The 25,428-nt window shown below is 33.8% G+C and overlaps 1 protein-coding gene across 1 annotated transcript; it reads left to right on the top strand.

Moving 5' to 3' along the window:
* Positions 1-8,638: 8,638 nt before the first annotated feature.
* LOC147074099 (uncharacterized) lies at positions 8,639-25,370 on the top strand. The gene is made up of 3 exons (XM_085943722.1): positions 8,639-9,035; positions 9,152-9,244; positions 24,980-25,370. The coding sequence occupies exons 1-3, from the start codon at positions 8,889-8,891 to the stop codon at positions 25,238-25,240; spliced, it is 501 nt and encodes a 166-aa protein (XP_085799848.1). The 5' UTR covers positions 8,639-8,888; the 3' UTR covers positions 25,241-25,370.
* The last annotated feature ends 58 nt before the right edge of the window (positions 25,371-25,428 follow it).

Here is a 25,428-nt window from a genome sequence, read left to right as displayed (position 1 = left end):
ACTAACCATCTGACGGAGAGGACCATCGCGGCCCTCCAGAATACGATGTTTTCCCAACGGGACAGCTTCTGTAAGGGTATGCAAGGGTTAGTGGATTGGGCAACCATTCCTCAAAACATCATAACAGCGATGGGCCTGTACCAAAAAATCGAAGAGGGTTTTGGGGACGAGTATAGGACTTGCGTGGATATTCCCCCCACCAAACTTACTTTCACGAGTCCTAGCGCACCTGAACTCAGAAAAAGGGAAGTACTTACTAGTGGCACCGAGCTGGAAACAATGCTTTTGGGAAGTGGACTTACGAAAAAGGGCGACAGTACCTCCTTATACATCAGATCTGCTTCTGCAGACAGACAACAAAACAGTGGTGGCATACATCAACAACGAGGCCGGCACAAAATCTGTCACCCTCCTAAACCTATGCCGACAGATACTAGTATTTACCAGTCGAGCTAACATCACGTTTACTGCACAATACTTCCGCAGAAATTACAACTGTGTGGCAGATCATCTCTCCCGCAGACAACTCATTCCCGAGTGGCACCTCATCAACACCGCAACCACCCCCCTGTTTCAAAGATGGGGTGTTTCCGAGGTGGATTTATTCGCAAGCGAAACAGCAGATGTCGTTGCAACGTATGTGTCACGAGACATTACAGACAGTGGCGCGCTGTTTCACGATGCCTTCAGCACCGTCCACCTCCAAGGACCCAGGACCTGTCCCTTTAACACTCCCGTTGCCATGAAGAACTCGCACTTTATTTAGGCCCTTAAATCATGGATACCCCATTTATTATTATATACAAAAAAATCTACTTTTAGCTATTTGTAGATAAAATGCTTATGCGTAAAAATAAAAATGCACAAGTAGTTTAATTGAATGTTTTCTATATAAAATTAATCATTTTCCAAAGTCTGATCGATATTTTGATAAGACAGTGATAGGGCTATGTAAAAAGATATACGTTAGAGAAACCCACATAATAATTTTGTAAAGTGAGACACTATTATAAAATGTTATTTGTTAGAACAGCGAGACCAATTTATGTGTTTGTTCAATTTAATTATATGACTGATGGCTCGTATAAATCCTCCCATAATATAACGAACCTTGAAATTTAAAATGTTCCGTGCATCTGACGATAAATGCCAAACTAACCCTTAATGTAATGTTATTAGTGTTTATTTTATCATGTTAACTTTGCTTCATATGACGTTTATTCCTAAACACTTACCTTAAATTCCCGGTATCTCGGGCATGTCATAAAAACCTTTTTACCCAGATTTAGAAGAATACCAACCCTTATTACAAGGTCTGTAAAGTTTACATCAGTTTGTGGAACATGTGCATTTGAAAATATACCTACCTCGAGTGACCTGCACAAAAACGCACAGCAAGCGGTCGGTTTTCCTTTGTGCATATGAGTACTTGCATATTCTACCTCTATAATAAATTATATTGTAGTTATAAATTACTAATAATAACTTATGCCCGAAAAGAATATTATTTAGTCAGGACATGCATTTCAAATACAACTAGATATTCTTTTGTTTATGAAGTATGTAGGTATACAATAGTCGCAGAAAGTATTTTTAGTATTTTCAATAGTATAGTATACACGACATTCTCGTGGTACGAACCACTATGCTTTCTTTCAGTTGGTTACGTCTAATGAATAAGTGCTTACTGATATTTATTTTTATCTTTTTTATTTAAAAAAAATAATATTAGTGAGTAGGTACATGTCTAAATAATTAATTATATTGAAACTGTTGCATTTACATGTAGTTATTATACTATAACATTAACTCCATGTTATTATGTCCCTGAAATCAGTGAATTTATTTAGGTAGGACTAATACATTTAAGATTACCTACTAATTATTAATTTTGCTTTTAATGTCATAAGTACCAAATAATATTATTTTATTATAAAAATGTTATCATACTCAATCTGATGTAGGTATAAACATAATATAATATTATTTCTCTGCACCCCATGTCTGTAAAATCAATTCATTTTATGTTGGTATACCATTTTGGACATAGTCCGTACATAATGGTATTGACTAAATTTAATGTAAATTGCAAAAAATACCTCTATCACATGTATAAAATGTTTTTATGTATTTTGTATATATTATGTAGGTAATGTTATTCTTAATATTTTGCATTTCAGAAAGTGAGTATTTTTCTTAGAAATATAATAGTAGGTAGTTTTATTATTTCGATTGTTTTATATTATAATATAAAGTTATGAGTCACCATTTAAATTTTAATTAGATAATATTATGTAGATATATTCATTTGTAGTTTGTATAATATGTTATGCTTAGAAAATTAAGTTAAAACGTAGTACAATGAAATAGTCGTAATGGGAAAACCACAGATTTAAAAAAACCCGCAATTTAACTGTACCTCCACGGTGGTGTGGAATTCAGTACAATTTTTGAAGTAAGGGGTCTTTCACACCGTTATCTTCCACCTAAGTAAATCTAATGATTGTTTTATTATATGTAGGTAAGTATAATGTTTAGTATCTACAAAAATACACAAGTATTAAATTACGGTTCCTATCAAATACATCAGTGATTTCCAAACTTAATGTTATTACGCCTCCTTTTTAAAAAAAAATGAAACTTGGCGCCTCCCCCCTTTATTTCATTAAATAATTCAGACACCTTTTTAAATAGTCAAAAATGTAGGCACTAATACAAAAATAAAGAAAACTTAAATATATAAATAATAAACAAGGTTTTACTACTTATATTACTACTTATACTTATTTAAATTAATTTATTTTTCATGCGATGGATGTTTAAAAAAGATTTTGCGAAAAGCGAGCCCCTAGGCCAGGATATTTGTCGGGCCCACCTACCTATCTCTGAGGTTAAGGGCAGTGTGGTACTATAATGTAGTGTTTCCTAAATTATACACATACACGGGAGTTATCATTACATATATCACTCATGATATAGGTATCACATCAAACGTACAACTACCTACATATTTAATATATCATAGTTTTGAAATCAAATGATTTTTTTACTATTAGAGTAAATTTGTGAAATAAATAATGGGGAAAGTGCATTAGCAAACTATCATAACGCTCAGTAAATAGATTTTTGTTTGCTTCAATATATCTGGCGCAAAATCATTTAAAAGTGGAAACATGACGATTTTTTTTTTAAATTTTGATTTCCAAAGCTCCAATTTTTTATGTATGCCTTCACTTTGTCTTTTTAAATCAGTCAATGCATTAGTGGTCCTTGCATTGATTTATTCACTTTTTTTTAATTTTAACTAAATAGACAAATTTAACAACAGTTATCATTCGTTAACAAATTTGCCTCAAATTTCAATATTATGATTTGATCCTTGTATATCATTTTTTCACGAGATAGCCAGCACACTCAACAATAGTATAGAAGTGAGGTATTAAAAAATTAGTCTACATATTATCTTCAGACAGTTTAACAAACAACGTTTTTTAGGACTGTTTTTATGTAGTTTATAACTAGCGGCTGTTTTATAAACTTTATTTGCAAACTGCAATCATGACGTGGCTTTATTTGTGTAAAACTTTTCGTGCCTACCTTCGCAACACTGCGCACCTACCAGTTTGGCAATATATAATATGTATGAAAGTACATTTTTATGGAGATACAATATATTTATTTTAACATAGACTAGAAAACCTCTTGTTATGAAATTCTCGAAAGGTGGGTATATTATAGACTTACTACATGCGTATAGGTACACATAGCGTAGTGATTTAATTTTTATTATGTGTAATTATTTCAGCATAATAAACATAACATTAAATAATTTTAGTGGAAACTATAAGATTGAATTATTTTTGTTTTTAATTATTCTTATATAAATATTTAACGTGTTTTGAAATTATATTATAGGTGAGATACCCGGCTTCGCACAGGGTCGCTTAGTGGATACATTTACCTTAGATATTTAAAAAATAATAATGAAATTATCTTTTTAATATTAAAATATCTGTGTAATACAATATGAAAGTAATTCTAATAGGAGTAAAGGTCAAACAAAAGAACTGTAAATTAAAATCGAATCCAAAATATGCAAACGTTATTAATAGTATTAATATGTAGTAAAAAATTCAAAATTGGATGGAACAAACAAACAACAAACTTTGTATTTTATATAATACTAACCATCCCAGGTGTGCGAACAACAACTGAGAAAAATTTCATCGCAATCTGATGAATGTTATAAGAACGCATACGAATAGAAGAAGAAGAAGAAGAAGATAATTGTACTAATTTAGAAACCTTCGCGGGTGTTGGCACAATTACTGACGAAAGTTTTATTAAAATCGGATGAATGGAATAGGTACGCATACGAATAGAAGAAGAAGAAAAATATTGTTGTACTAATTCAGAAACCTTTGTAGGTGTGGGCACAACAATTGACGAAAGTTTCATTCCAATCGGACGAATGGTATAGGAATCATACGAATAAAAGGATATAGAATAAAGACGATGAAGAAGAAGAAGATGGTTGTACTAATTCAGAAACCTTTGCGTGTGTTAGCACAACAACTGACGAAGGTTTCATCGCAATCCGATGAATGGTATAGGAACCATATGAATAAAAGAAGATATAATGAAGAAGAAGAGATAGTTTTTCTAATTCAGAAACCTTTGCGGGTGTGCACACAACAACTCACCAAAATTTAATCGCAATCGGATGAATGGTATAGGAACTATATAAAATAAATGAAGATAGAATGAAGAAGAAAAAGAAAATGGTTCTAATTAAGAAACCTTTTCAGGTGTTAACACAACAACTAACGAAGGTTTTATCGCAATCGGATGAATGGTATAGGAACCATATGAATAAAAGAAGATATGATGAAGAAGAAGAAGATGATTTTTCTAGTTCAGAGATCTTCGCGGGCATGCGCACAACAACTGATCAAAATTTCATCGCATTCGGATGAATGGTATAAGAACGCATATGAATAGAAGAGGAAGAAAATAGTTGTACTAAATCATAAACCTTTGCAGGTGTTACCACAACAACTGACGAAGGTTTCATCGCAATCCGATGAATGGTATGGGAACCATGCGAATAAAAGAAGATATAACGAAGAAGATGGTTTTTCTAATTCAGTAATCTTCGCGGGCATGCGCACAACAACTGATCAAAATTTCATCGCAATGGGATGAATGGTATAAGAACGCATACGAATAGAAGAAGATAGAATAGAAAAAAAGGTTGAAGAAAATTGTTGTACTAATTCAGAAACATTCGCAGGTGTCGGCACAACAACTGACGCAAGTTTCATTGCAATCGGACGAATGGTATAGGAATCATAAGAATAAAAGAATATAGAATGAAGACGACGAAGAAGAAGAAGATGGTTGTACTGATTCAGAAACCTTTGCGGGTGTTGCCACAACAACTGGCGAAGGTTTCATCGCAATCCGATGAATGGTATAGGAACCATATGAATAAAAGAAGATATAATGAAGAAGAAGAAGATAGTTTTTCTAATTCAGAAACCTTTGTGGGTGTGCACACATCTTCTTCTTCTTCGATGACGCTACAGCTCAAGTCGAGCCCTGGCCTCCTCCACCGCTATCCTCCAGCCGGAACGGTCTTCCGCACGTCTTTTCCAGTTCCTGATTTTTAGTATCTGGTTGGCATCTTTTGTAACATTATCACGCCATCGTGTGCGTGGCTTTCCCACTGGCCTTTTTCCTCCTGGGTTTCCTTCGAGGATCTTCTTCGGTATCCGTGACTCAGGCATGCGCTGGACATGGCCTGCCCAGTTTAGCCTCTGGAGTTTTATGAAGTTGGAGAGTTTTGAATCTTGGTATAAGCGGTATAGTTCCGTGTTGTACCTAATTCTCCACTCCCCATCATCATTCATGGGTCCGTATATCCGCCTAAGGATCTTTCTCTCAAAGCAATCCACCATTTCAGCTGCTTTTACATTTAGCGTCTATGACTCGCACCCGTAGTGCACACATCAATTCACCAAAATTTCGTCGCAATCGGATGAATGGTATAGGAACGCATATGTCAGACAGACTTTCATTTGTATGTATAAGATTATATTCTATAATCTGCGCGCAAGTGCAAGCAATAAGTTGACAAAGTTTTATCGCAATCGGATGAACGGTATGGCAGCGCATAAAAAAACGAACAAACAAACTAACAAATATTCATTTTTATATTATAGATTATAATCAGGGAATCGATATTGCAAAATTATAAGTATTTTTTTTATATACTAGAGAAATTATCTAAAAGTAGGTAAGATATATCTAAAGTCTTAGAGGTATAGACTTAATACGTGCGTATAAGTTCAAGTAGCGTAGTTATTTATATTTATTAATGTGTATTATTTCAGCATAAGAAACATGATATTAAAATATATTTAGTGGAAACTATACGATCAATCGGAGTATTTTTCTTGATTAATTGTTCTTATGTAAGTATATTATTTTAATGTGTTTTAAAATACGATTTTTAAAAATACTTAATAACATGATACAATAAGATCACAGTGTTTTAAAATTATATAGGGAATCGATATTGCAAAATTATAACTATTATTTTATGTGGTGAACGTGATAACGCAAGTCCACACAGATGTTATCCTACCTAATAACATCCTTCGTTCGCTTCGGATGAATTAGCCACCCCCACTCTCCGTGAAATGGCAGCGTATGTTGGTTGTTCCATTTAAAACAGACCGAGACACGCCGTGGCTTAGATATGACGTACTTTTATCGATGTCCGATATTATACACGATTATAAGATAATTGCATGTAATATACACAGAATAAAATGTTAAACGATGACTAAACAGTATTTAAAACATACTTTACCTTTTGAAGCAATCAATTAGCTTTTAAAATGCCTTAAAATGCCAAATTTCTATCGGGACACTGAGTGGACGGCATGGGAACGGGCGTAATTTTTTTTATCATGGTAAGGGAAAGGTTAACAAGGGTTATTTCGGGTGGGGTGAAATAACATCAAATTTAATGGTGGAAGAAAGGGCACTCCTTGCTTCCAAATGGCGGCCTTCGACTCTAACCCAGCTTGGAACAAATGGAAGACAATGACATGGTGTAACATGAACCTAATGGATCATAATAGCCCTCAACCAATGGAATTGGCCAGATACCTAGGCTACTTGCACAACATGGAGGGTTTGTCGTACAACACCATCCTGGTGCGTAAGTCAGCCATAGCTACATTTTGCAAACCGATTATCATTGTAGATATCAGCATCAACGTGGTACCTAGTACAACACAATATGTTACAAGCAATTTCGGTACACAAAACGAAACCTGTCAAACCACCGGTTTGGGATCCAGGACGAGTGGTAGATCATCTTAGGAAAACAACACCGGTGGAGTACAACCTATTCGAAATGTCTCGTAGGACAGCTACCTACTCGGCTGCTTCTCGCATCGGGACGAAGGGTTCATGACCTCACACTACTCAGTAATAGTAGACAATGGATTAGTGGATAAAGGTGATCACATAATTGTATGGCCAATGTTTTGCGCAAAGACAGATACCGCCAAGCATTGTCAATCGGAATGGAAGCTAAGCGCTTCCACGTGTCAAAACATCGACCCAGTATTCTGGTTACGGAAACTCGTCTGCATGTCAAACCCAAGGAGAGAGGAAGGATATTTCGGAATTATTTATATCTTCAAGAGAACCACCAAAACTAGCCACCAGGACAGTTATAGGGAATTGGATAAGGTCAGTACTGTTGGAAGCAGGTGTACAAGAACCACCAGGCAGTGTCCGCTCAGTGGTGGCTTCCTTAAACAGTAAATATACCCAATAGATGATATCTTAAAGAGAGGTAACTGGCGTAGTGTCGACATTTCACGACAACTACCAGAGAACGATGGACACACCACTATCAGAAGGGGAAAAGAACCCATTAACTTCTCTATTCAACTATGAAAGTCACGATGGTCTATACCTCGTCAATGAATCATTGTCACATACAGGAATTTGGCATACCCAACACCAGGTGATAACAAACAGATATCTCAAGGACTTCAAAGTCAAATTCGAATAATGAAAGGAGTTTTACCTACCAATAAAACTCTTATTATTCATGTTGACTTTGAAGTCCAGGTAACTTCTACCTGGTTCCTTGAGCCATATCATAATGAAAACAAAGGAATGCCAAACTCCCTACATAAAAAAGGCGAGCGGGTATGACCAGTAAATAAAAAGGGGAGAATGACCAACGAAAAGAAAAAGGAAAATAAATTAGTAGAATATAACCTCACGCGAAGAAGAAAGAGCAAACCCTATCTCAAGGACTTCAAAGTCAACATGAATAATAAGAGTTTTATTGGTAGGTAAAACTCCTTTCATTAGTGATAATATACGGTACATTACTGAATATATTTGTGTGCTTTATTCACCCTGCACCAATCAATAATAATGATCAATGCATAATAAATTCTGGTCTACAAGCCTGAGACCCAATTAAATACAATTATATTTAAAATGTTTTTTATTTTGTTCAAATAATAATTATTATGATGTAAGTATATAAAATTGAAAACTTGTCTATGACGGTTAAAGTGATGGCAGCACTGTTCTAACTGAATCGACGCCATTTTGTTTCTTATGCCACCATTTGATAGACTCGCGCTGCAAATTATGTATTCTCGTCCTATAAAAGTCTTATTAAAACACAGTAATGAGTGTTAATCTTTATATTTTAATATACCTAGTAGTGATCGCTATTTGCTGTATGGATTAGTTATGTAAAAACTGCTATTTTAGGAATGATTGCCAGTCTTTCATAACCTGAATTGTGACACGTGGCTCCTGTTGTATTATTGTTAATTAAAATGGACATTAAAAGTGAACCGCTAGACGTTGAGGCAGATAGCGAAATACTGCGAAGTGTTATTGATTATAATGTTATACCAAATATGCATTCGCTTAGTCCGGAAGGTCGATCAGCACCAGAACTTGTTGACGATAACACAATTCAGGTTATTTTGATAATGCTTAATACTTAATGTTGCATTATAAAATGCTTTTTTACACTTATTGTCTCTTTCCAAAATGTCGTAATAAACTGTATACTTACTTTTTGGTTTGTTTGTAGGTTGATATCAAACCTGAAGTAGATGAAAGCTGTCATCCGTTTGATGAATTCGGTGTTTGCTCGACCGGGCCGACGATTACTGATGATTCACAGGTGCGTACCTAATTGATTAATTGTTTTCAAGGAAATATGCTGTATAAATGCTGCTGGGACACCAGTATTAAACAATTATGTTCCAGAAGTTTATTATAAATTTTGCATTTTCCTAGTTTATCATGATATTTAGTGTTTTTCTTGAAGTTCATTTTAAATTTCAATTGTTACATTATTAAATTTAAGTATAGATTACAGCATATCCGTACCTACATATTTTGATCTTCTTTCAAAAACAATGTTATGTCCAAAGTATATGCGATCATAAATTCATCTAAATTACGTTAACTGATATTTTCCCCCATTTTTCAACCTTTATGTTCATTTTTTAAATTTAAATTGAAATATTTTTTTGTAAAATAAAGATGTAAGGTGCATTGGGGTAATTCCGAATACGGGTATATTCCGAAAGTTCATATGTCGGAAACATATAAACTACTTTTAATTATTAAATTTCTCTTAAAAAATTACAGCTGTCAAATTTTCAGCTTATTCATTTCGTTCCCATTTATTTTTTTTCGCAAGCGGTGTGCATGCACTTATAGCCATCTTTAAGTAGAATTCAATTCATTTTCAGTTTATTCTGTTTTGTATGAAAAGTTATTTCGATACCATTATTGTTTCCTAGGAGGTCCTAGCAACTAAATTATTAAATAATATATACATGCGTTACTACGGAAATCAATATGAAATGAAATTTCATTATTCAGTATTTCCATCAAGTACAAATTTTTTGAACGTAAGCTAGTCAAGTCAAGTTTATATGATTCAACAGAAAATTTAAAAATGTTGCAAGTATATAAAAAGTTCTTTTTATCTTGTAATTATTTAACATTTAATTTTATGCTGTGGGCTTTTTTTTCTAAAACCAACTACCTATTTAAAAAAAAAGTACAAAAATATGTTTAGTATTTAAGTGGGTACGTGCAAAGAATCGATTGGTATAACACAAGTATGGTATTGGTATTACAGAAGCATTTGCATTGAAAACGCTCTAATAGTGTGATATTTTGCTATTTAAAACCCTTTTTTCAAAACAAACTATATCATATATTAGTTGCGAAGGGTGGAGGTAGGTTATTGACAATGATGTCCCACGGAGAAGTCAGGGTATACATCTATTAGGGATGACAAAATACTATTTTTTATAAGAGATTCTAACAACAAGAGAGTTAATTTCAATTGAACAATAGCAATAGCTTATGAGTTATTATGGGTGTTTTTTGCAATTGATCCCCCCGTACCATTTGTCTATGAGCATTCACGTGTGTATTTATAGCTGGCTTACATATTGATTTCACATTACAATACATATTGTATAATAATATATGACAGCCTTAACCATATCGTACTGAAGTAACACCAACATCCCTTGTCAAATTAAGTCACTATTTATTTCAATTGTGTAAATTATATATAGGTTACCTTTTAATTTGGAAACACGCTAGAAACATACCCTTCCTTTGGAAAAAATCGAATCCATAGGATTCCGACCAATGTACTTTGCCATCTGTACCTTACATAATTACGCTAAAATTAACTAATAGTCACCTGTAAAACGTTCCTCAAATTTAGATTTTAATAAGTTGATGGTTGCGGTCATTGTACGGCGCGTAGTGCCATACTGTTAAAACCACATCTCGTTCGGATCAATGTCGTCCAAATTTACAACACCAAAAAAATTGTTGGTCATGATTCGGTGTCTAACGATCTCCATTGACCGTGATGCTAGCCCCAGTCTCATTTTAAGAAATAAGATCCGATGACCCCACTTGCTTTTGTTACATTATAGATCATACATCAGACATTATAGATCGATGCGTAAGCCTCTCAGCCATCGTTACATTATTGTGGTAATACGGTCGCAGAGTGAACCTACCCTATTCACGTGTTGAGCACTTTATGCAATCTGATGCTTTACCTGCGAAACTGTAAAACTTTTGTACTTATATAATTATATCATCATCAGCCGGAGTCAATCCACTGCTGGATGAAGGCCTCCCCAAGCTTTCTCCAACTCTCTTGGTCCTGTGTCGTTTGCTGCCACGTATTTCCGCCGAACTTTACCAGTTCGTCAATCCAGCGGCTTTTAGGGCGACCCTGTGGCCGTTTCGTACCCCTTGGGTAACATTGGATGATGGCATTTGTCCAGCGGCCGTCTTTTCGGCGAGCAATGTGCCCCGCCCATCTCCATTTCAGCTGTTTGGCAACGTCTATTACATCGCGTACTCTTGTCTGCTTCCTAACCCATTCGTTTCTCTTACGGTCCTTTCGCGTGATGCCCAACATGCACCTCTCCATGCCTTGCTGTTTGACTCTTAGCTTTTGGACATCTCTTGTGTTGAGGGTCCACGTCTCGCAGCCATACGTGAGCACGGGTAGCACACACTGGTTGAACCCTCTACGCTTAAGACATAATGATAGGTCACTCTTGAAGATACTATTCAGACGTCCGAAAGCACTCCATCCCAGCTTTGTTCTTCGAGCAATTTCATCGTGCATGCTTCCGTCTATGGACACCTGGTGTCCGAGATAGATGTAGCTGCTGACTTGCTCGAGTTGGGTGCCAGAAATACAGATAATCGCAGGATCCGAAAAACAGTTCCTCATCACTTTTGTTTTTGAGACATTTATCTTTAGACCGACCGTTTGACTGACATCCGCGAGTTCTTGCATTCTACCTTGGAGGTCTTTCGGGTCTTGTGAGAGTATAACAATATCATCTTCAAAGCGCAGGTGACTGAGGTGCCCTCCGTTAATTGGAACACCTTTTTCCTCCCAATCAAGTTTCCTAAATAAGTCCTCAAGAGTAGCGGTGAATTGTTAAGGTGAAATGGTATCACCTTGCCGGACACCTTTGTTAATGGGGAATTTGATATAATTATATAGACTAGCTGAGCCAGCTGGCTCTCGCCAGTCTGTCTCGCTAGGTCTTGCAGACAGCTTTTCATCATAGTGACTTGGTGTTGGATTTTAATATAATAATTGTAAAGTGTGTATAGACGGCGCCATAGTTTTCCCTTCGGGATGGATTTTCATTCACGTCAGACAATTGAAAATTTATCTGATTTGTCAGTTTTACGATATGCATGTCGTCACTGCAAATACAAATTTGGAGTCATGTGCGTAGTCTATTCTGGAGTCTGGCCTTCTCAATATCATCTGACACCATTTCAGGCTGCTAAGCCTAGCAATCGCCGATTGCTACCACTGTCATTTTAATTTTAATACAATATATGTGTAGGTATGTGCATTTAAATATGATAAATAGTTATACATCTCAATCGTGATTATCATAAATAGCGATCCAATATAACGCGAATATTAATCTCTTTCGGGTCCCATTTACATAATAGAAAAAGGTTAGCAGCATAAAAAATAAATTTAAACATTATTTTGTTTCATTGTCTATAAAAAATAAATGCTTGGAGCCACAGAATAATATTTTAAAAATCATATTTTGTTTTAAAAATTAACCTTAAACAATATAGTTTCCCGGTGCGGGACATTCATATCGAGACAAATGTTGATAAATAATGAAGTAATACATATTATATCTGATAAGAATAGGAATTTATAAGACCTAAAGATGTGGAATCAGCTTAAAAAGGCCTTCATCCAGCAGTGGATTGATACAGGTTGATGACGATAATGACGAATCACAAATTTAAAAAAATATTGCAGTTTATATGACCAAGAAGAGTAGAATTAGGTTGGGATAACCTTCATCCAGCAGTCGATTAATCTTGGTTGAAGATGATAATGACGATATTATGAATGGGAAAATATAATATCAGCAATTTTGATAAATATAGTAATTCATATGACCGACATAAATTCAAACAACTTAGAGAGGCCTTCACCCACCGGTGGATTGATTCAGGTTCATAATGATAATGGAAATATAAATAGATATAATATATTATCACCGATTTTGATAAATACAGCAATTCAAATGACAGAAAGGAGTAGAATCAGGCATGGGAGGCCTTTATCCAGCAATAGATGGGTTCAGGTCAATGATGATAAGGACGATAGAAATAGGTATAATATAGTAGTAGAATCAGGTTGCGGAACTCTTCATCCAGCAGTGAATTGATCCTGGTTGATGATGATGACGATATGAATATGTAGATAAATGTAATATCACCGATTTTGATAAATACAGAAATTCATATCACAGAAAGGAGTAGAATCAGGCTAAGGAGGTCTTTAAGTAGTGGATTGGTTTAGGTCGATGATGATGATGATGACGATATGAATATGTAAATAAATATAATATCACCGATTTTGATAAATACAGAAATTCATATGACAGAAAAGAGTAGAATCAGGCTAGCGAGGTCTTTATTAAGCAGTGGATTGTTTCAGGTCGATGATGATGATGATGATAATGATGATAATGACGATATGAATATGTAAATAAATATAATATCACCGATTTTGATAAATACAGCAATTCATATGACAGAAAGGAGTAGAATAAAGCTAGGGAGGTCTTTATTAAGCAGTGGATTGGTTTAGGTCGATGATGATGACGATATGAATATGTAGATAAATATAATATCACCGATTTTGATAAATACAGCAATTCATATGACAGAAAGGAGTAGAATAAAGCTAGGGAGGTCTTTATTAAGCAGTGGATTGGTTTAGGTCGATGATGATGACGATATGAATATGTAGATAAATATAATATCACCGATTTTGATAAATACAGCAATTCATATGACAGAAAGGAGTAGAATCTGGCTAGGGAGGTCTTTATTAAGCAGTAGATTGGTTCAGGTCAATGATGATGATAATGATAATGACCATATGAATATGTAGATAAATATAATATTACCGATTTTGATAAATACAGCAATGCATATGACAGAAAGGAGTAGAATCAGGCTAAGGAGGTCTTTAAGTAGTGGATTGGTTCAGGTCAATGATGATGATGATGACGATATGAATTGTAAATAAATATAATATCACCGATTTTGATAAATACAGAAATTCATATGACAGAAAGGAGTAGAATCTCCCTATTAAGCAGTGGATTGGTTCAGGTCGACGATGATGATGATGATGACGATATGAATATGTAGATAAATATAATATCACCGATTTTGATAAATACAGAAATTCATATGACAGAAAGGAGGAGAATTAGGCTAAGGGGGTCTTTATTAAGCAGTGGATTGGTTCAGGTATATGATAATGATGATGATGACGATATGAATGTGTAGATACATATAATATCACAGATTTTGATAAATACATACATTCATATGACAAAAGGAGTAGAATCAGGCTAGGGAGGTCTTTATTAAGCAGTGGATGGATCCTGGTTGATGATGATGATGACGATATGAATATGTAGATAAATAACATTAGAAATTCAATACTGTCAAGAATACAATCAACGTAGAGAGGCCTTCATCCAGCAGTGGATTTATTGAGGCTCGTGATAATAATGGCATTATATATAGATAGGTAGATAATAATATTATATCACTGATTTTGATAAATATAACAATTCATGTGTAAGTAAGGAGTAGAATAAGGCTGAGGAGGCCTTCATCCAGCAGTGTATAGGTCAAGATTGATGATGATAGGGACGAAACAAATAGGTAGATATTATACAATATCACACATTTTGATAACTATAACAATTCGTATTAATTTCTTTCATTGTTTGCAATGGCAACTTTTTTAGTATGGAAATTAGTAGCCTAGGTAATTATTCAATAACAAAAATAGTGGGTGAACAGCCACAAAGTATTTTAAAAAAATCAAATTTGGAATATCACATTATCTATGAAATGGCCGTCAGTGGCGTACAGGGGGGTGTATCAGGCATACACCTAAGAGGTATTAAATGATTTGTATGCAGTCCAGACTGTAGAGATCTGTTGGATCGACTGCTTAACAAAATGGCGGTATGTCATGTGACAGGATATTGTAGATATCTACTAGAACTACTGTTACAAAATGGCGATGAAAAATGTGACCAGCTATCATAGATGTTATCCAGCTATATTGTACATTTATATTTGCCATGTGTAATAAATATTTTTTTTATTCAACGAATAATTACAAGATTTAGAAATGTCATACTTACATTATTTTAAAACACTTCTGAAAAATATATAACTACTAGAAAAAATCTTTTTGAAACAAATACGACACCCAGCAGGATCGTGAAGGATTAAATAATTATAATGTATGTTTATTATCTCTTCATTATTTATTAATGTTTCTTTATAAAATAAATATATTCTTTGAACCTTGTGTTTATCAAGTGGAGAAATCTTATTTCAATTATTTCCAGTTATTTAATTATCCTCTAGATAATTTATTAATAATATTTCATATTAGAGAGTTTTTATTGTGCAGCATGTTTATTAGGTATATTGTTATAATTTATAATAAATTGTAACATATTATTTAATTTGTGATATATGGATGTTAGTATAGTTGCAAAAAAATACCTACCTATACCATACCTACTATACCATACCTACTATAAGTGATATTATATTTATATACATATTCATATCGTTATCATCATCAACTAGGATCAATCCACTGCTGGATGAAGGGTTCCGCAACCTGAATCTACTACTAGCGGTTAAACAAATTCGTGATAGTATACCTATTTCTATCATCCTTATCAACATCGACCTGAACCAATCCACTGCTGGATTCCTCCCTAGCCTGATTCTACTCCTTTCTGTCATTTGAATTGCTATATTCGGTTGTATAATTGGTATATCGGTTGAGTGGATTTTGCGTTAAAATCAGACAAACGGATAGACAGATAGAGATTACAAGTTTATATCATGGGCCAAACATAAATATACGTCAGTAAATTTGTACCTTAATCTCGATTCAATTTACTCTATGACCATATCGTGAATATAATACGTCATAACATTTATCCTTTGAAAATAATTTTATTAGGTCGAGAGTTCTTATTTTGAATATTTATATTTTGTTTACTGGATTTTTCAAATGTCAAATGAATAAGAAACAAAACACAATCGGATTGGTGAAAAACACATCGAAATCTGCTAAAACGTGTGTGAAATTGAATACTTTTCGTAATAATTGACTAGTAATAATTAATATTAGATAAAATTTATTAAATAATTTCGAAGGATAGGTGTGCAGTAAAAGGATGTGATAGTTTAGCACGTAAGTAATTTTTTTTCACATAAAAATGATAATATGTATAATATATAACAAATTTCGCTTATTATATCAATTATTGTACAAAATGTATACCTACCTCACACATTAAAACATTTCTTTATGCAAACATTGTTCAATTTAAATATGAAAATAAATATATAGCTTCCATCTACATAATAATACATAATTGTTAATCAATTCTCAGTAGGTACCTACTTCACTTGCAAAATATGGATTAAAGATTGTTCTAAAAATATAAAAAAAATAATCAGCGCTTCATGCATTTTTAATCAACACTATACCACGATAAGCCATGCATATTAAAAACCATGCACTCATAAATTTCAGCTGAAGCGGTGCTGCATCGGTACCCACAACCCGAAAAACATAAAGACAGGTTTCTGGAGTGGGTAAAGTCCAGTGGTGGCAACTTGTCGGATTTGGACCCTAAATTTATTTATGATAATCGTCGGATATGCACCTGTCATTTCAACAGCAAATTCCGTCTAAGACATAACAGGTTGAGTGTGTTAGCAATTCCATCACTCCTTCTTCCGGGTAAGATGACATTTCAGTTTTGTATCGTAATATTCATAAGATAACTAGCTTTTTGTGATAATGGTAGGTGTTATTATCATATCATTTTGCTTTAAGAGTAGCAGCAAAGAATAATATATTATTTTTTACAACTGAAAAGACATGGGGTCATATGCTTATTTTAAGAATGTATCTTTAGGTGTTCTTTTTTTATTTAGCTCAATAATATGATGTAGATCTTGGAAAGCCCACAAAGATTTTTCATAAGCATACATAAAAAACCTGCTTTGAATTTATTGTTTATTATCGTTTATTGTAATAGGTATCTAAAGAATTTTTATATTATTCCATGATTATTTAATCTTATTATAGGTAATCAAATACCCATGTTTCAACTTCATTTCGAAATCTGTTCTGAATTCTGATCTTTGAAATTTTATAGAAATGAGTCTCCCGTGTCTGATTCTAAAAGCATATACAATTAATTTTATCTTTTTAGATCAACCCATGGAGTCAGAATCACCTCTACCACATTTGAGTTTGCCGTCTGACACTTTTGATAAGCAGAACCATCGTAAGTCATATTTTTCTTCTGTCACAGACCATGTTACAATTAATCTATATATATATTGAGATCAATATGAATTAAACGCCGGGTTCGTTCGCCCACTGAGAACGTTTATTGGCACAGGGGATCTAATGGTCGAAAGGTATAATATAATAGTGACAATGTAATAGCTTATCGAATTCTAATAGAAATTATACTGGAAAGTCTACTTCCTGAAGCGCTCAACAGATGGCGGTAACCTCTTCCTCTGGAAGTTTATTTATTTCTAGGTGAATATTGGGGAGTCGTAGTGGCTGTGTCGGTGTAGATTAATAGTATTGGTACTCATGCCGATCTGGGACAAGCCACGATATATTGTCTGCCCCTATGTTTAGTCGAGTTATAAAGAAATACAAGCTTATAAATTAACAAGTCATTAATAGTATGATAATGACCCCTGACATGAAGAAATACAGGTCAACAAATCCTTCGATTGGTTTAACACTACTGTGTAGTGAATCTAATTTATTTTTAAAGGATTTAAATTAGGGTTATTATTAAAAGCAAAAGTAAGAAATGAAGTCATCGAGAATTTGAGCAGCATCAGAGATAAATTTTGACCTTGGAGCTAAACCCCTCTATAAAAAGAATCAGTCTGCTTTGTGCAGATGTCGCTAGTTGGCAGATCGAAGCCGTGATTTACAAAAATACTAAACAATCAATATTAACAATAACTGACACTTGGTTATAATAATGACACAGAATTATAATGGTCTTATGGAATCTTTACAGAGGGTGTATGTCCTCTTAGGGTTAGGCAACAAGAGACACCAACAAGAATAGAAAACAAGAACAAGAAACAAAGTAATTTATATTACTAGGTCGCAATTGCTATTAATCTAAAACTAAAACATACACCATAATATTATAAACACAGTCTTGGTTTTACAAATTTTCCAAACGGGGTAGTATTAAGTATAATGATTATGAGTATATAAGAGAGCGGGATAATATACACTGAGCATAAGAAACAATACGGCTAGACTTTAATTGACTTTAGGTTCTAAAACTAAATAGAAGTTAAATAAAATTAAACAAATTGTAGAATAAAAGACAAATACAATTTAGATCCACCTATTTTTTTGCACAATTTCAGTTTCACATTATGATGATCCATTGAACCGGAAATCTGAGGATTGTTTTATTCGGTCCAGGGAGTCAGCAGAAGCACTTCTGCCACAGTCGAGCTTACTGTCTTACATCTCTAATGAGCAGAACCATTGTAAGTCATATTTTTTTCTCACCCGACAGACCATGTTACAATTATTAATCTGTCTATATTACTCTCATATGTCGAAAACATGTTTGGCATTGACTTAAGCGCATATTACATTGGCAAATTCTCAAGGAAACCGTCTGCCACGGTAGCCCTGATCGTGAAAACCGTTGGAGCGGACTGCTCCCTATTACTTGCGCTAGTTCTATCAACTTTTAATAGGTATTATACGTATACAAATGTTAGAAAACAATATTAGTTTTAAAAGTTTTGAAAACTGTATATTTAATTATGCAAATATACACCTATACCCCATTTAGCTAATAATAAAAAAAGCTTCCGGAGCAGTGGGCAGTACAAATTTTCGGTGATCCGGTTAAAACCCCCTTGCTCCACTGCTCCGTGCTCCAGCTCCGAGCTTCACTCCAACCCTTTGTTGAAAACTCAATTTTGAGTCGTTCCCCAGAGTCGTAATCGAATTGCAATAATTCCTATTTTTCCTACTAATAATAGTAATTATGTTATGATTTCAGTTGAACGTCTGGAATCCACACCATTGTTTTTGGCCCATCAACAACCGGTACCGCTAGTGAAGAGGTCTATCACTTCGAATAACTTGGACAAGAAACGTAAGTAAGATTTTATGATTCTAACCCTAACATTTTCAGCGCTAAATAAATACTAACATGTACCTATTTGTAAGCATAAAATCTTTGATTTGAACCCCAAGTTTGGAAAATTCACATTTTATTATTCAATGTAAGTACCTACCTATGTATGAACCTAATTGGTTCAGCAAGTGATTGAAATCCATATCTCCTAAAAAGAAAGATGCGACATACATTCACATCAGATAAAAGGCCCACTGAAAAAACGCTTATTATATAGGTAGGTAGATAGTTAACAAAATTTAAAATAATGGAACCAGATTATCATGAATGCCAATGTTGCATTCTGGGTGCCAGGATGCTGTAATATTTATCCCCAAGTGAAGATGATACAATTTTCTATATTCATTAGATTCAAAAATATGTTAGAGACATTGTGTGAGAAGGATTAGGTACCTATAAGAAATTCTGGAAAACATTCTAGGTAAAGGTGCCTACCTACTAACTGATATCTCTAGTTTTTTTGTCAATGGTTAAAGGCTCATTCTATAAAATTTAAAACTTACAGACTTCTCATTATATAAGTAAATAAATATTTTTTTATTTTTAATATTCCAGGTAAAACATATGATAGTCTCTTGGCACGTGTCGGAGTGTCTCGCACTAATCAACTCACCCCCAAGGAAAGAGTACTCCATAAAACAGCAACAGATTTTCGAAGGCAGATGTTAAGGGCATTAAAAAAAAATAAGAGTTTTAGAAGTAGACTCCATGCAGCGAAAGTATTGGGGAAAAACACAGCATTTATGCAGGTTACGGAGAACATGACAGCTTCTGCAAAGATCTTTACTGGTCTTCAAATGCTCCAGTCTGGTAAGAAGGCCAGAGGAAGACGGTTTACGGAAGACGAAAAAATACTTTCGCTGTCAATATATAAGCAAAGCCCAAAAGCATACAGATTTTTATACAAGATATTTGTGTTGCCTGCCCCACGAACATTGCTGAAGGTTCTTAACAGAGTACCAATCTCCACTGGCATAAATGATCAATTATTTTCCCACCTCAAACAGATGGTGCGTAGAATACCACCGCACCATCGATATTGCACATTGCTCTTTGATGAAATGAGTCTGAGTCCCCGTTTACTATATGATGAAAGGAAGGACAGAATCGAAGGCTTCGAAGACTTTGGCAATAATCGAAGGAGCAATCAAATTGCTGATCATGTTCTTGTTTTCATGATAAGGGGCATACGCCGTAAATTTAAACAACCTGTTGCCTACACATTTTGTACAGGGTCAACGAAAACACCTGAACTCATGTTTCAGTTGAGAGCCGTTATTAAAGCTGTCAACTCAACTGGACTAAGAGTTATTGCAACAGTTTGCGATCAAGGCAAGAGTAATGAGTCTGCCATTAAGCAACTCATCCAGCAGACAAAAAGATCGTATTTAAGCGACGAAAACCGTAAATCGCTATGGAAGGATGAGGATAGTTTCTTTGAGGTTGAGGGGAAAAAAGTAATACCATTATTTGATCCTCCTCATTTACTTAAAGGAATGAGAAATAATTCGATCGGTAAATCTATAAGGTGCAAAATTGAGGGGAAAATTTTAGTTGGAAAATGGGAACACCTACAGCAAGTATATCATTGTGATGTTACAAAAAACGATATGAGGGTGTTACCAAAATTGACAGATTATCATGTAGAGCCTGATAAGATTCCCAAAATGAAAGTCAAATATGCCAGTGAGATTTTTAGTCACACGGTGGGTGCGATAATGCTACATTTTGCCAGTATGTACCTATTTGCCTATTACTGAATGATGTTTTAAATTTAATAGTGCTTTCAGATTTCCCAGATTAGCTTTGTTTGATTACCTACATGTAGAAGATTTTCGCATTCCTATGCCATTTCAGTTGATAAATAATTACTCATAGTATAAATGTAAACATCTGAAATCATCACATCTGAAAATTTAAAATAACTAAGCTAATTAAAATATTTTCATAACTAATAATTCATTATAACAATATAATCGAATACGACATACTCGTATAGTGAAACGAGTAGATACCTAATAACAATATTATTAGGTACCTATGTCTAATTGACTTTATTTATTTTCAGATGTCAACTATATCCCGAGCGAAGCACGCGAAACAGCTCGAATTATACTCTTCTTTGATAAACTCTTTGACTCTGTCAACAGTAGTTTCGCAATTGCCGTCAAAGGTAAAGAATTACGAGCCGCCCTGACTGAAACGTCAAACCATTTGAAATTTTGGTCAGAGGCTATCGCCATACTCAGCTCTATGGATTTTGTTGATGACAATGGTAAATGTAGTAAGCCACCTTCCTTGGGGAATTGGATTTTTACTATTAAGGCTTTACGAGACATATGGAGAGAACTGAACGGTCGCGGTTTCAAATCATTGCTTCTTCGGCATTTTAACCAAGACTCCCTGGAGAACTTTTACGGATCTATTCGAAGTCAGGGGGTGCGAAATATTATGCCGACTTGCTCAGGATTTGAAGCCGCGTACAAGACGTTACTCATGAACAACATGGTATCGTCTCACTCAGTAGGTTCGAATTGTGAGGAAGATAATGCAGGGAAATGTCTACGACCACTTAGAGCACTTCTGAGTGATCGACAAGACATTACCCCTGCGAAAGATACATGTACAAATTCAGAAAACAACATTTTATTTTCTGAATCTACAATAATATCTGAGAGTATGACATCTTTGGAAGCCGGCAGCTCAACTTACGTTGCTGGCTATATAATAAGAAAGATACAAAAAAAATTTTTTAAACAATGTTCTCTGTGCAATGCTTTTTCTTTTGGCGACCCTAATGCGTCAGGCATGGCCATCATTACTGCTCGCGAATATTCCCATAAACATTGGCTTCGATATCCATCTGCGGATATTATTAATACCTTTAACCATATGAAGCAAATTATTAATCACTTTTTAAAAAATGAATGCCACTCATTAGGTTTGAAAAAGAAAATTCATTCTCAGATACTGCGTGATGTCAATTTTGATTTTATTAATTGTCAAAATCATAAGGATGTCTTTATAAATTATATATCATCATTAAGTATAAGGATTCTCTTACACTGGTGGTGTAAGGATGTGTGCCGAATACTGAGCGGTAGAGATAGCAGGTATAATGGCAATGATCCTGTTAAGTCTGCCGCCAGGGATCGCTTTACTAAATATAATTACAAAAATAGGAAATAATTTGTATTTGTATGGTATTATTTAGTTTATAATTAATTTTACTATTTTTTATTATTATTTATTTACTAATTTCTAAAGTTATCAATAATCATATCAAAATATCAAATCCACTTTGCAAGTTACCACACAAATGCAGCTTGATTATAAATAATACTAATTTGAATTTCTCAACCTTAATAATATTAAAACAGCTATGGCTTCACTGTTAATTCAATGTATTATTACAAACTTAAAGATAATGAATATATTATTATGTAGGTACCTACCTACTTATACATAAGGATAAAAATTCTCATGATTTTTGATAAATTTGATATTTTAAGGGGTACTTTAAATAAACTAATATGTTCCTCAAAAAATCGATTCTCTAGCGAGAATCATAATATGCTACTCTTTAAGAGTAAATGACATTTTATCATTTTGAACCTTGAATCTATAAAATAAAACTACATGAATTAATTTGTGTAAGTATTTAAATTAACATGGCGTTAATCGTCTATAATGAAAATGTACCTATTTATTTTTGCAATTTTCTCCGCTCATTTATCAGTGTACATAGTTTCAAAATTGCATTGCAAATGGAATTCTTCCAATTAAATGCTATCTCATTTAATATAAATTATATAAGCCTTCAGTAAAATTTCTTGTGGTTAATTAAAAAATGTTAAACCTTACTTTGATTTAAGATTTTATTGAATTTGTCATATTACATTCTGTTTTCGATAATCTGATGATATTTTGTTGTAATATTATGTATTTATATTTTTATTTTATATGCTGTTCTGTATTTCAAAAAATAAAATGTCAAACATATAATATTTTTTTGTTTTTAATTCCCGCCTAAGTCCCAGTCCAAGATTCAAGCCACTTTTTAAAACGAAGACCTCCAGTTTTAAGATTCGAGCCATTTTTTAAAACGAAGACCTCCAGTCCAAATTAGAGAGAGATATATATAGAATGATTTTGAACCACTTCTACACATTGAAGTGGCCTATCTATAGTATATAGTATATTAGTCTATGGTGGCGTACCCCGCTGTCAAAAGATATTATACGTATTAAATTGTACCAAAATTATGGTTTTTTCACCGGAAAAAAGTGCGCCAATGCCTACATTACGATATTTGAATAAAAATAATCGAATTCGTTTGTCAAATAAAGGATTAGAAGGTCTTAAGCGACAAAGACGTCATTCTGACAGGCGTAGACAGTAAATATGGCGATCGTATACGGTGTGTAAGAAAATATCGGATATAAACGTCAAGTACCTGTAAAATCATTGAAAATTTGTGAAATGTGGTCAATTCAAACGGTAGATGAATCGGTAGCGCTCATTTCGAAGTGAAGATGTAAAAATAACAATAAAATGTCGCTTAAATGAGCCGTTAGTGCGTTTTCCAAAATCTCTTAGGATAATAATAATGAAAGATACTAAATATTGTACCATAATTCGATCAGTGCATATTTTTTGCCTACTAGATCATACGGTAACATTATATTTTATTTGATGTGTATGTAACATCTAAGTCAGAGGGGGGCAAACTTTTTAGATGGAGGGCCAAATTCAAGAATTCAAAATGAGCGGCGGGCCGCAAGTAAAATACAATTTTTCGATATACAATATTTATTATCACGAAAAATATACATTACAAAAAAATTAATGAGAAGAATAAACTGTTGTACATTTTTTAAAATTTAGGTGTTAATTTTGTGGTTGATATTCTCAAAACTGCTTGTAAATGGGCATCGGAGATATTTGATCATAAAGAATTTTTATTGAGGTTCATGATCGAAAATGTTTGTTCACATATATAGGTTGATCCAAAAATAACGAACATTTTTCTTGCATAATATTTAAGTTGGTCGAATTTGTCTGAATTAAGGGCATTGTAAAATTTGAAGATTTCTTCACGACGATGCAATTCAATTAAATCAGTGTCACACTGCAGATCAATAATCTCAAATTGTAGTTCTATCGGTACACTATCAATATCTATTGAAAATGGATAGCGTACTGTTGCTAAACAAATTTTAATCTATTGTCAATATTTTTTAAAGAATTATAAAAAAGTTATTTGTAATCAGAAGTACAATTAACGATGGCGGGCCGTAAAAAAATACCCGTCGGGCCACATGAGGCCCGCGGGCCGCAGTTTGCCCCCCCTGATCTAAGTACTAGTTAATATTATCATTTCTTATCGTCATTTTTACTATCACTTCTTTACTTAATATTGTAATATTGTACATATTGTCTGAAATTGAAAAAAATAGCTTACGTGGAATAGTATAAAACATAATATAGAATTTATAAGAACGATAATTTTGGTTTTCTAGGTTTCTACCAAGGGATTTTTCACAAGTCATCAAGATACATATAAGAGTCAACAATCGTCGCCTGATGGAATCCAAGATCGACTGATGCAGTATTCGGAAGTGACGATAGATGAACAAAATATCAAAGAAGAAATCTCAAAACTAAATACCCCGAAAGAACTTCGACTTATTCTGACAAGAGTAATACATTTCTTACGTAATTTGATTTGCAGCATTTGCAACGCAGAAATCGTCCTCCATCACGGTCGTGAAACGTGGTGAAGGAAGTTATTGCAAAATATTTCTGTGATCGGACTATTTAAGAAAAATTACATTTATAATATGTGCCAGTGAAAAGTTTCATAAATAAATATATATATATATATTAAGTATATATATACGCGTCGTAAAATGTAACAGTTCCATTAAGTTTCCAGTTGAAAATTTCTTTCCAGGAACTGAGTTATAGA

This window comes from Rhyacophila brunnea, unplaced genomic scaffold (assembly GCF_057557595.1).
Source record: "Rhyacophila brunnea isolate RB1 unplaced genomic scaffold, BYU_Rbru_1.0 scaffold_16, whole genome shotgun sequence".
NCBI lineage: Eukaryota > Metazoa > Arthropoda > Insecta > Trichoptera > Rhyacophilidae > Rhyacophila > Rhyacophila brunnea.
Note: the sequence above shows the minus strand (reverse complement) of the source record. Positions and strands in the feature narration are given on the sequence as shown.

Coding starts and splice junctions, on each gene's coding strand:
- LOC147074099 (XM_085943722.1), top strand. CDS start 8,889: ATGGACATTAAAAGTGAACCGCTAGACGTTGAGGCAGATAGCGAAATA. Junction 9,036..9,151: donor TTGACGATAACACAATTCAG/GTTATTTTGATA, acceptor GTTTGTTTGTAG/GTTGATATCAAACCTGAAGT. Junction 9,245..24,979: donor CGATTACTGATGATTCACAG/GTGCGTACCTAA, acceptor TTGGTTTTCTAG/GTTTCTACCAAGGGATTTTT.